General features: G+C 39.4%; 1 protein-coding gene across 3 annotated transcripts in view; it reads left to right on the top strand.

Moving 5' to 3' along the window:
• Nucleotides 1–573: 573 nt before the first annotated feature.
• The window catches only part of gsap (gamma-secretase activating protein), a 33,189-nt gene continuing 22,435 nt past the window's right edge, over nucleotides 574–11,327 (top strand). Inside the window, exons 1-19 of one of the 3 annotated variants that reach the window (XM_015051553.1) lie at nucleotides 574–907; nucleotides 1,576–1,646; nucleotides 3,032–3,088; nucleotides 3,193–3,262; nucleotides 3,524–3,571; nucleotides 3,681–3,769; nucleotides 4,800–4,869; nucleotides 4,993–5,042; nucleotides 5,327–5,437; nucleotides 5,537–5,593; nucleotides 5,681–5,727; nucleotides 5,850–5,935; nucleotides 6,053–6,055; nucleotides 7,630–7,707; nucleotides 7,812–7,892; nucleotides 8,088–8,180; nucleotides 8,275–8,443; nucleotides 9,319–9,409; nucleotides 10,958–11,027. In XM_015051553.1, the coding sequence (XP_014907039.1) occupies nucleotides 820–907; nucleotides 1,576–1,646; nucleotides 3,032–3,088; nucleotides 3,193–3,262; nucleotides 3,524–3,571; nucleotides 3,681–3,769; nucleotides 4,800–4,869; nucleotides 4,993–5,042; nucleotides 5,327–5,437; nucleotides 5,537–5,593; nucleotides 5,681–5,727; nucleotides 5,850–5,935; nucleotides 6,053–6,055; nucleotides 7,630–7,707; nucleotides 7,812–7,892; nucleotides 8,088–8,180; nucleotides 8,275–8,443; nucleotides 9,319–9,409; nucleotides 10,958–11,027 (1,429 nt within the window). In that variant the 5' untranslated portion in view covers nucleotides 574–819. The remainder of the gene's footprint in view (nucleotides 908–1,575; nucleotides 1,647–3,031; nucleotides 3,089–3,192; nucleotides 3,263–3,523; nucleotides 3,572–3,680; nucleotides 3,770–4,799; nucleotides 4,870–4,992; nucleotides 5,043–5,326; nucleotides 5,438–5,536; nucleotides 5,594–5,680; nucleotides 5,728–5,849; nucleotides 5,936–6,052; nucleotides 6,056–7,629; nucleotides 7,708–7,811; nucleotides 7,893–8,087; nucleotides 8,181–8,274; nucleotides 8,444–9,318; nucleotides 9,410–10,957; nucleotides 11,028–11,327) is intronic. The other 2 variants (XM_015051551.1, XM_015051552.1) reach the window with 2 other exon arrangements.

Raw genomic sequence — 11,327 nt, 5'->3', positions numbered from 1 at the left:
CTTTTTCTTCTACAAGCCTTTGAGACAATGCTACTTTTTCGATTTAGAAAAGGAAATACCCTTCCTATCCCACTTTTTAAATTTTTAAGTATGTAATTTTGGAACAACTAGCTTTTGCAACAAAAAAGGAGCACAAATGTCAAAATTCTGCAATAAATAAATAATTAAATGCAAACAAACATCGGTATACTGCTGACTGAAACACTTTCTGTTCAAAAGGAAATCCTTCCCATAGACATTTACATACAATATATTACATAATTACGAGAGTAAACATGTAATTTATTGTGCCTAACTGGTGAAACTGAATTTTGGCTGCACTGCACACCTTATATTTTCTTCTCGTATTTTCGGCAGATCATACATGGGACATTTTAGGACGACAACCGCTTTATTTTCAGCTTTTCCTTCTAGGTTGAAGTTATGACACACAACCGCGAAGTGCTGGCACAGTGGGAGGCCAGAGTGGCACCGGCGCAGTGAGACATTCCATCCCGTTGGACGGACGCGTTTCTCGGCCAATGGTAGCGATGCACTCCGCTCTGTCATCCCGGCGGAGGGCGTGGTTCACTCTGGAGCAGCGTGCTGTTTCCGCATGTCAATAAAAAAGAAGTCTGAAATGAAGAGAGGAAGTATGATCTAGACGAAGCCTACGAGTGCTGTTTCTAGTTTTGCCTGTTCGCAAAGTAGGCATAAAAAAAACCCCCCCATGCGGTCACATGATGAGCAAGTGAAACCAGATGTTAGGTGCTGCCTAAGTATAAGGACACAGTTTTATGTGGACGGATGGTGCCATAAAACAAAAGGACTCAGTAAGACATGCTAAAGCTGAAGGAACAGTTTGATCTCCAGAGAGACGTGGTGTTTGATCTTCTCAAGAAAGAGGCATCGGTGTGCAGGGTGAAAGGTGAGGCGTTCAGGTGTTCGCGGAGTCAGTTTGTTAAAAAAATAATAATAATAATAATAATGAATGAGCTAAAATGCTTAAGTGATAATGTGCGTGTTATTGCTCAGCAAATTCATTAAAAGCCAACTTTAGTCAGCTCGAAGGAAATCTGAATGGCTCTGATTTGTTGTGTTTACGAACACTGCGTGTAATAAACAGCAGGTGGGGCTGTTTGCCACGTTATAAGAAGGAAACATTTCAAAACAATGCACATAATAGTAATAAAGCATGTGTAAACATGCATAAAAGAAAATACTTAGGGATATTTGGAACTCTGTCATGGTGCATTTTACAATGTGTTGAATAATTTAAATTTAAAATTTAAACAACAAATCTGTAGTTTATTCCTACAAATAAAAATCAAGGTACATTAAATTTGTATCTATAAAGATGCAACTGTATAATTGCGAAGCAAAATGCAAAATCAAATTCTAAATTTATTCTGAAATATTTTCAAATAAGGAAATTGAAATTTCATATTTTAGATCAAAGGATGGTCCAGTCAAAAGTTGAGACCTAAATTTGATTCAAGAATCTCTAGCAAGTGTTTGAAATTTGACAAAATGTATAACCCCCCAAAGTGGTATGAATGTTTTTGAAAGGCACTGATGATAACGTTGCACTTGCAGAATACTCTGAAGATGTGGACACTCGCATCCTAAACATCGAAAGAGATGGGAGTGTACTTTACTCTTGGAAGGTAAGCTCACCGTCAGTCACATGTGAGAAGTTTTATATTCACACATATAAGATTAACATTATGTTGGTGCCATTTAAAATGCTTTTTCTTTCCATTACATTGAAGTAGATTTCCCGGATGATAACTCTGATAACGCATGTAATATTGAAGATATTTGTCATTTGAAGAGTGTAATAGGGTATAATTGTTATTGCACATCAGAAATCATTCTACATTGATGTATTATTAATGTAGCTCTCTCATAAAAAAGTATTCTTGTATGATCATGGCTTTAAGGCTGCTTCACCCTGTGTTGAATCTATCATGAGTGAAGCATTAAAATTCAAGGTTTTCATGGGTGTCTGCAATCCATCCTCAAGTTAGAGCCATCAAAAAAAAAAAAAAACATCTCTCTTGATTCTGCCATGAATCAGCTCGACACTTTTGGGTATTTTTGGAATCGTTTCTAGAATTGGAAACCAACGTCTGCTCTTTTGCTGCAAGGTATGAATGTTTAATGATGGACCCCCTGAAGAATGTGTTGCTCTTGGAGGTTGAAGGGTGTGAATGACTGTCAGCTCTTTTCAGGGTCTGAGTTGAAAGGGATTGTTTCTCCCCCCACCCCAATATCTAGTGTGATTGTACATTAGTTTTTATATCAGACTTTTTATTATATTAAAACAAAACAAACTAAAATAATGGATTTGAAGTCATGTTAGCAATGTCTTTCAATCCCATTCAGCTCATGTCCTGTATGACAAGTAGTGCTACTTGCTTCAGGCAGATTAGGAGTATTAACCACATATTGGCAGAGGAAATGTGCTGAGCTTAAAATAAAGCAGATCAACTCAAAGCTTATTTCACAAAAACAGCATTATTGAATTCAAAAATGGTTTTAGCTGAAGGAAGTTTGAAAATATCCTAATGAATTTTAATTTAAAAAAAAATACAGTTTTGCAGCTTGTTTTTGTTTTACAACCTCTGGGAGTTGTACAATCAAAGTTTTAGGGGGAATTTTGCTGAAATGTCCACTCCGAAAGAGGCAAGCTAAATCTTTCAGAAATGTTTTCCGCTAATTAGTAATCTAGAAGGTCTGATTTTCTGATTTTCAGTTTAGAGACGATTTAATGACTCCTCACAGGTTGATGGAAGCAATTATTTCAGATCGTTGCCAATGTTTTTTTTTGTTTTTTTTTCCCCCCTCATTTGGCGTTGTGCTAAACACCTGTCTGCTCCAGAAAGGCAACCTGCCAACACTCGCTGCTTTTATAGAAGAAGCTACACTCCCTGATCAGCAGCACCTGACTACTTATTAGCTCCAAAATTCTTCAGAAAGGCTGAAATTAGTCATTTCTGGAATTGACCATTTCAACTTTTTAATAGAATTCTGTGCTGTTCTTTAAAAGGGAGCAACAGTCACCACAAGGATTGGGAAATACGACCCAAACACTAAACAGAACAAGGTACAAAGTTGCCACACACACACACACACACACACCTCCTTTATTTTCACTTATTCCACGACTGCACACCTGCACACTCAACTCTATGCCTTCTGCCCCGTCAGCTCCTCTACACATTCGACAAACAGGTCTGTGTCAGCAGCTGCTCTCTGAACAAGGAAGAGACTCTACTAGGTGAGCTTTGGTCATGTATGGAATAAAAATCTAACAATTGAACTCGGTTGTTGACCTCAAATAAAGTTTTAAGAGTGTGCGTCTGGAGACATGTATAACTTTACGATGTTATAATGCAGGAACTTTAAAACCAAGGGAGAAACTCTTGCATATTCTCTGCAGCCATGCCAAAAGGATAGTTAATGAATACAGATTTAGTGCGACTGTTTCTGCAGCATGACTTTGGCTGTTTTTTTTTGTTTTTTTCTTTTATGCCTTCAGCGGTCAGCTTGGCACAGAACACCAGCGGACAGGAGCGCCTCAAACCAAGTAACGCACCAGAAATGCTGTCTTCTATTTGAGCCCGTTAAATAATTTAAGCGCTGAATGAATTTGTGGTTTGATAGAAACATTTCTCCATCATCCCCTGCCTGTCTAGTATCAAAGTGTCTGACTCTGCTGATCGAGATTCACCCCATAAACAACACCAAGGTGCTGAAGGCGGTGGACTGCAGAGTCAAAGTGCAGGTAGAGTTAAAGATGCGCGAGCCGTGTTCCCACCTCCTAAAATTTAATAGCAACGGCCTGAAATCAGGTCACGTTTTTTTTTTGTTTCCCCCATTTCAGATTTTAGAACAAAGAAAAAACATTAGAATAAACATACATTTAGACATTTTAACTGGTCCAGATGAACGTTGACTGACTACAAACTCACGCCAAACCGTTCAAAATTAAGCGTTATTGCTGCATCTGACCACTAGTTGGCAGTCTTTCGCCTTCTCAGTTTTCATCCAGCATTTAAAATGTTGGTTTTGGATAGTTTTCATCAAAATGTGCTCATCATCAAAGCTGTAATTTAGCTGTGTAGAATAGTAAAAAAAAAAAAAAAAAACATATTCTTTGATATTGCTAGTTTAAATACGGTAATCGTGTTTGGAAAAAGGTACACTGTTCCAATTACCTCAACGGCATCTTAGCCTGAAGTCAAGATTTATCTCATGTCTTTTTTATTTGAATTTGTTAAATCTAATTATCACGTCTTTTTTTACACGCCACTGTACGCCTTTAATTGAGCTTGCGTGGAGATGTTTTATCATTTGGAGCTAATTTAGGATGCAGATTATCCAGGAGAAAAATCTTCACGCGTTCTTGAGGTGGATTACATCCTTAATCATAAAGCCGTCTTTAAATTAACATTAACCCGTATTAGAATCAGGATACTACAAATGTGCAAATGAGTATACTTGAATATTCATTGCTCTAACAAAAAAGAAAAAAAAAAAAACATCTCAAATACCTGCTTCCTGCAGGTAATTCATGCAACACAGGGAAACAAGCATTTTTTCACTTCAATGAAGGTGTTGCATAAAACTCGACCACAATATCAACCAAAACACGAAAAACAAAAGCATTCGGCGTTTTAAGTCAGAACATTGTGGCTGTTTTTTAAAAGTCTATGTCGTTGGATGTAAATGGTGTGTCTTCGAATGCTTACTCAATCAATATCAACGTGGGCTCTACGCTGGCTCTATTTAATCCGCGTCGTCGTTTGTTTCAGTTCCTCCATCAAGAAACCGAGGCGAAATCAGCGCTGGAGAGCCATCTGCTGCTGCTCGCTGAAGATGGATGTCAGTGTTCTGTGCATCGTTTTCTGTTTAATGCTCAGCTGCAAGCTACACCATGAAACCAAACAGAAAGAGAGAAAGAAACCAAAAACTAATTGAGTTATCGTTGCATGATTCATGTTTCAGATGTGGATCTGTACCATGTGCTTCTGAGCAAACATGAAGGCTACAGAGTGGTAAGTTAGATTCTTCCTCACTACTGCTTTCCTAAAATAAGGAGTTTGTTGGTTGGGGTTTGTTCAGATTTACATTGAGGATGTTCCCTGCTGATGAATTATGTGGATTATGTATGACAGCGCACGCTCAGTGATTAATAAGGAAGCTCGTCGGAAAGCGTTTAGAGAGGCCGAGAGCAAAAGAACGCACCTTTTCGAAACCTGAGCCGAGTGCGTATTCCTCCAGAGGAGATTTCGCATGTGCAAATTGTGCAATTTTTTTTTTTTTTTTTGGCATGAACCAGGTGATCTCAAATCCCGAGCGCTTGACCAGGACGGCGGAGAGGATCGTAGAGGACTTCTGCTGGGCCCAGTGGGACGGACACACACAAAGGCTCTACTGTCTCACGCGCAAGGTGGCACATACGAAAACACATCCATCTTCCTTCTCATTAAAGTGGCTGTAAATGACACGAAATTCTTAAAAAAAAAATAAAAAAAAAATTGATTTGCAGGACAAGTTTGTGCTGAGATGCATCCAGTTTTACCCGAACCAAAGCTGCGACACTGTGGTAGGGCCATCGTTTGGTGTTCGAGACGATCAAAAATGTTGCTATTGTTGATCAACCACGCAATAACTGTGACTCGTTTTATCACAGTTTGAGCTCGTTTTAAAGTTGCCTGCCAATGCGTTCCACACAGTCAGGTGGGTGAACCGTTGTTCACACTGTGGAAAACCAATGTGTATTCAGTATCGATCTTGACCTTGAATGTTGACATTGCACGTGTGTGTGCGTGCGTGTGTGTGTGTGTGCGCGTGTCCAACAGATTTGTAAGTTTAGGTTTTGACCACTATCATGTGGAAAAACCTGAGCAGGAGCTCATTAGGATGCAGGTGTTCACAAACCAAAACGGTAACATATTCACACTTCACACCTGTCTGTTGATACATACTTTTTCTTTGGTTAAAAAAAAAAATACATGTATAACATTTTGTGTTTTTGTGTTTTATGTTTCTCAATGAAAATAAGAAAGTAAGTCCCTAATGTAGCTCAATCAGAGCACACATGGTGAGGGGTTTTATTACAACACCTGACCAAACTCATTGAACTTTCCCAAGTTTTGTCATGATGGAACCATAAACCTCTGGAAAAAAAAAAAAAAAAGAGATCAAATAAATTAGTGCAGGATTGTGAACTGTAAGGAAAAAAAAAGTTTTTTCCATATTCCTAAATTTGTTCCTGTTGAAGTACAACATGGTCACTATGGGAGAGATTTGAGTCTCTATATGTGCAAATCTCCTAGAGATTTACACCAAAACGCTGACAGCTTAAATTATTGTCAGAAGTGATTCTATAAAGTAGAATAATACAAATGCTACACTTTTCTTGTTCATATTTGATCTTAAAAGCGCAAAATATATTTTTCCTTCGACTTCAGAATCGCGTAAAATCCCAACAGAGTTGAAGATGACTTTTCATGACAAAATGTGAATAAGTTCAACGGGTTTGGATCATTTCGCAGGGCGCTGTGCATGTGAATTTAAAGAAGATGGCAAATTTGACCACAGAGGATCAGAAAATCATCACATTTACCATGTTCTGATAAATAAACGAGGCCTTTGTTCCAGTAAAACGAGATTAAAAAAACACCATATCAGATCAATAGGACAAGAATACTTGGACCTTGATTTGTTTGGACATATTCATAGTAAGCCTCTGTTTAAAATATTTGTCTTATTTGTCTAATTTAGGCAATGTTTATCTAATACCGAGACTTGTGTGTGTAAAAAAACCAAAAAAGTAAAAAAATAAAATAAAATGAAGACGGCACAGAAAAATCTTGGCATATTCTCTGTATTTTTTTTTTGTTTTTTGTTTACAAGACAAGCAGTTATATCCTCACCAAAAATGAAGCCATTTTTAGATGTCTGTTGAAATGCAAGAAAAGGGCAGAAGATGGAACAAAAATGATGTTCCATCAGAGCGTAGAAGTCTGGAACATTTTTGTTATTGAATTACATTGCCATTTCAGAGTTTTGCATATTTAGTTTACTTCATTTATGCAAAAAACTAAATTCATAATCAAATAATGGCAGAAGTGTCTAGTGATAATTCCTTAAATATTTTCATGGGTGGATGGATAACAGGATAGTGAATGAAACAAAAAAACTTCCCTTTAGGCTACTCTTATTTTCCCAAAGCTTATCGTGTGCACACTTGGAAAACACTTAAAATAGTGAGAACATTTTTATATTGGTCAGATGTTATGATGCACCGTTTTGAGGAAATAATTTGTTCATGAGGAGCGAATAGTATCGAAACTACAAAACAAATTTGCAAAAAAAATTAAATAAAATAAAATAAAAGTACAAAAATGACATTAAGAAAACGAAACAGAGAATTACCTGGGTGTCCGATTTATGCATTGGGTTGTCGGGTGTTTGCTTTTGGAATCCAAATCAGAAACTTTGCATTCTTCTTCTTGGGCTTTTCAGTAAGTCTGATTAATCGTGGGCACATATACAGAGGGATTTAATTACAATTAAAGTAGATCATTTATAATCCATGACTCCTAAACCTCTCCGTTTCTCGGCTCGTCTTTTCAGGAAGCATGTGCGTTTGCTACAGCCAGCCGCTGACGGACAAACGGGAACTGACCTACGTCGTGGTTTTAGTTCACAAAGGTGAGCACGCCTCCCCTCCCCCCCCTCACCTCTCTGCTCGGCTCACCTATATATTCCTGCTTTCTGGACTCGTCTCAACATTCGGTTCCGCTCACTCCCTGCAGATTGCAGCAAGAGGTTCAGAGTGTCTCTCGGAAACGACGCGCCGAATTCGGGCCGGCTTCATCCGCTCTTCATCCCCATAGGTCACCGCACACACAGAAACGCATCATAAGCAAACACCAGAATACGATTTAAGTTTGTAGCTGACTGAAGGAATGGGAGGACCGTGTTATTTTCAACTTCATCAGTATGAGCTACGGCCTAGTGGTGTCCAATAAACGTCTCTGTTGCAGAACGTGCTCTCTGACTGTGATGCTGTGTTATACCTTCACATGCAGGCTACTACATCCTGGTGTATCTGCAGGGGTGTTTCCTGCACTGCATCAACACCAGGCAGCAGGAGTTGCTGTGTCACTCCCTCTTCCTAACCGGTAGCTCACAATTCAAAGCCCAGCAGTGGCCGCGCTACACTTTCAAGGTGGTTTTGGCTTTTAACGTCCGTGTCCGCTTTGTCAATTTTTAAAGGTCAGGATGTCAACTTGGGCGCGCAGCTTCGGTCGGACGCCCTCACCGTGATGCACAAGGATGATGAAACCGGTGTTCGCCTTCTGGAGCTGGCAAGTGGGTCGATTCGCACCGCTGAGCTTAGCCCGGCTTACCTGCTGCAGATCCTCAGATCAGACGCGCGTGCCCGGTGAGTGCAATGCAAAACTTTTTTTTTTTTTCTGGAAGTGCAGTGATTGTGGCTTTGGTGCTTTAAATATAAATAGACAAGAGACATGAGAGCATAGGGGTGGTGGAACATTGCTAGAAAAGAAGCAGCCGGGTGGAAACGGAGGGTTATTTTCTATTTGTTGGAGTTATTTTCGTGTGTACGCACTTGCTGAATTTTAAATACATTTGACTCCGACCGCAAAGTTTGGAAGCAGATAGCCCGGGAGAAGCCATCTGACTCAAAAGTCGCTCTGTCCTCTGATTTCATTAGGTTTTCCGCTTTACTAAAAACACAATGCTTTTCAGAAATAAAAGCAAAGGTATTCACACTTTCACACATTCTGTCAAGTTACAACTCAAGTTGGCTGGAGAGTGTCGGCAAACATTTAATTTTTTTCGTCTTTCCCCACCTTCTCAATTAGAGTTAGGTCTAGACTTTGACTAGGCCAGTCACTATCCTACAGTTAAAAAAAGAGAAAAAACTTTTGAACCCTTTAACTGGATTTCTTTATAGATTGACCTGTAATTAGCTCCATCCACGCTCAAAATCACCTCTTACCCCCTTCGTTGTTTCTGTAGCAACTGTATGTCAGGATGCCATGTTTAGTGGTATGGTCTCTATTTACAACTAACTACAAGTCTATGATTTCTAAAGGTAATTATTTTCATAGGGATATCTCAGGAAATATTTTTACACCACACACTATTTAGATAAAAAAAGAAAATGACCGATTTTCTCTTTCTACGAGTTTGTGTATCGAAAGGCCCTCTAATTACCAACACCAACTGTTGGCCTCTTCATCTGCGTCCGCTCACATTTAGGTACATGTCATGTTTTTCCCACCTATGCCCAAGGTCTCCCAGCGGTCGGACCGACCCCCGTCGCCTGGCTGCCCTCCACTGCCTGCTGGTTTTCATGGGAGACGACTCGAAGCTGGAGCTGAAGGTGCACAAGCAGACAGTTATAATGAAGTGTGTGGACAAAGATATTGACCTTTAAAGTCCAAAGGCGCGGAGCTCACGCTCGCATTTGGCTGTGCATTTCGATATTATCCGTCGAGTGCAAAAAAAAAAAGGAAAATCAAGAAAGGCGAAGCCATTGATTGCTGCCGGGTTTTGAAAAAGAAAAAGAAAAAAAAAAAAACAAACACACGAGATCAATCTGCTCTCCTTGATGCAAAGACGAGGAGAAAGAAGGAAAGAGAATGCATACACTTAGGCTACTGTCATGCACATCTACCTCTAGGAAAATTGATTTCATAAGAATAATTCATAGGGCAAAATTTCTCTGTTTGTGCAATTCCGCGGAAATGCTGTAGGTGTCAACCTTGAGTTGGGGAAAGAAAGGCAGGAGGAACATGAACATTGAGCTGAAGTTGTGATTAAACCAGTGAGAGAAGACGACAAGTGGGCAGAGTCGACGGCAGAAATTAATGGTTTGATATTTGGTTTGGACACTGTGCCGAGTACGACTAAGACTTTATTAGTGTTAGATCTAAAACGGGATGTTCCAGCTGCCCCTGTAGATGAAATAAATTATTTCTTTAAAGGTTAAATGACTCACCAGCTTCATTAGGGCACCTAGCAATAGAAATTGGGACGCTCCGCATCGCGTTTGTGTTTTATGGGAGGGGGGAGCGGGGGCTTTCAGTACAGTAGCACCTTTATCAAATGTGACTGCATGTTCATGATTTTGGCTCTGCTCAGATGATTTTGTAGCTTCAGGGAAACGCTGTGCGATTCGACTCAAATTGACACGAGGCAAAAATCTGTTTGTTCAAAGCGCCTAGCTGAAATGCAACTATCTGAAAGTTGTTAGAATTTCAAGTTTTTGTGGTGTAGATTATGAGACTAATCTACAGACAGCCCTAATCTACAATAAAACCCTACAGGAGAACAATTGATCTGACAAGATGAAGACAGTTGTTTTTGTCGTTTTTATTTTTTTGTTGCAATAACAAGAATGATGGTGGGAGTTTGCTGATAATCTAAGAACACATCCAGTCTCGTCATATTTAATGTGGGAATGCATTACTGTCATCGTCTAGCGCTCTTATGGAAGAATCGTTTTGGGACGGATTTGTCCACTTTGCCAAGCTGCACGGTCCAGAATCAAAAACACCACGGAAACAAAGAGTTGCTTTATGTCAGGACACTGTACAGAATATTAAATTATGCACACTAATTGAAGTAATAACAGCAGTAGTCGTTTTTATAATGTAAAAAGGCTATAAAGGATGTCAAGTAACCTATAAATGATGATTTCCTGAAGTATAAAACTGACCTTTGCTCTTATTATAAGCTAACTCAGCTAGCTGCTACCACCAGCTTCCCTTTTGTCCAAATGCCTGAGTTATCCATTTTATTTTTTTAATGCAAGCTATGAAATATTTGCACAAAAACAAACCATGCAGCCATTTCTACAAAGTCATAGAAGTTAAGAACTATTTTACTTCCTGTGCAGTTAACCGCCTTGCGTCCATTTTTATTCCAGGTTGTCGAATGGCTGTGTGACAACATGAACGCCTTTGAATCCTTCGATCAGATCCAAGAGTTCATTTTAGGTCAGTCAGTGTGAACCTCCTGAGTGTGGCTTATTCTTCCCTTTTAGAGTCTTATTGCTGCACTCGCTCTCGTTTCTTTTCCTCCACCTCTATCAGTCCATCACAACTCGAATGCTTACATCCAGTCTACACAAAGCTGAATTCTTTCATCAACTCTGTTTGGCTCTTAAATTTCTCCTCGCAAACCTGTGCCAAGCCGCCCACACAAATCAGGGCATTTAGAAAATAGATTTTTTTCTCTCTCTCTTTCTCTCTCTCGACCTTGGAGACTTGCAGCTGGCTCAAAACAGACTGTAGATG

The sequence above is a fragment of the Poecilia latipinna genome, unplaced genomic scaffold (genome assembly GCF_001443285.1).
Source record: "Poecilia latipinna isolate Pla-1442-1.1 unplaced genomic scaffold, P_latipinna-1.0 Scaffold1051, whole genome shotgun sequence".
NCBI classification, from domain to species: Eukaryota; Metazoa; Chordata; class Actinopteri; order Cyprinodontiformes; family Poeciliidae; genus Poecilia; species Poecilia latipinna.
Note: the sequence above shows the minus strand (reverse complement) of the source record. Positions and strands in the feature narration are given on the sequence as shown.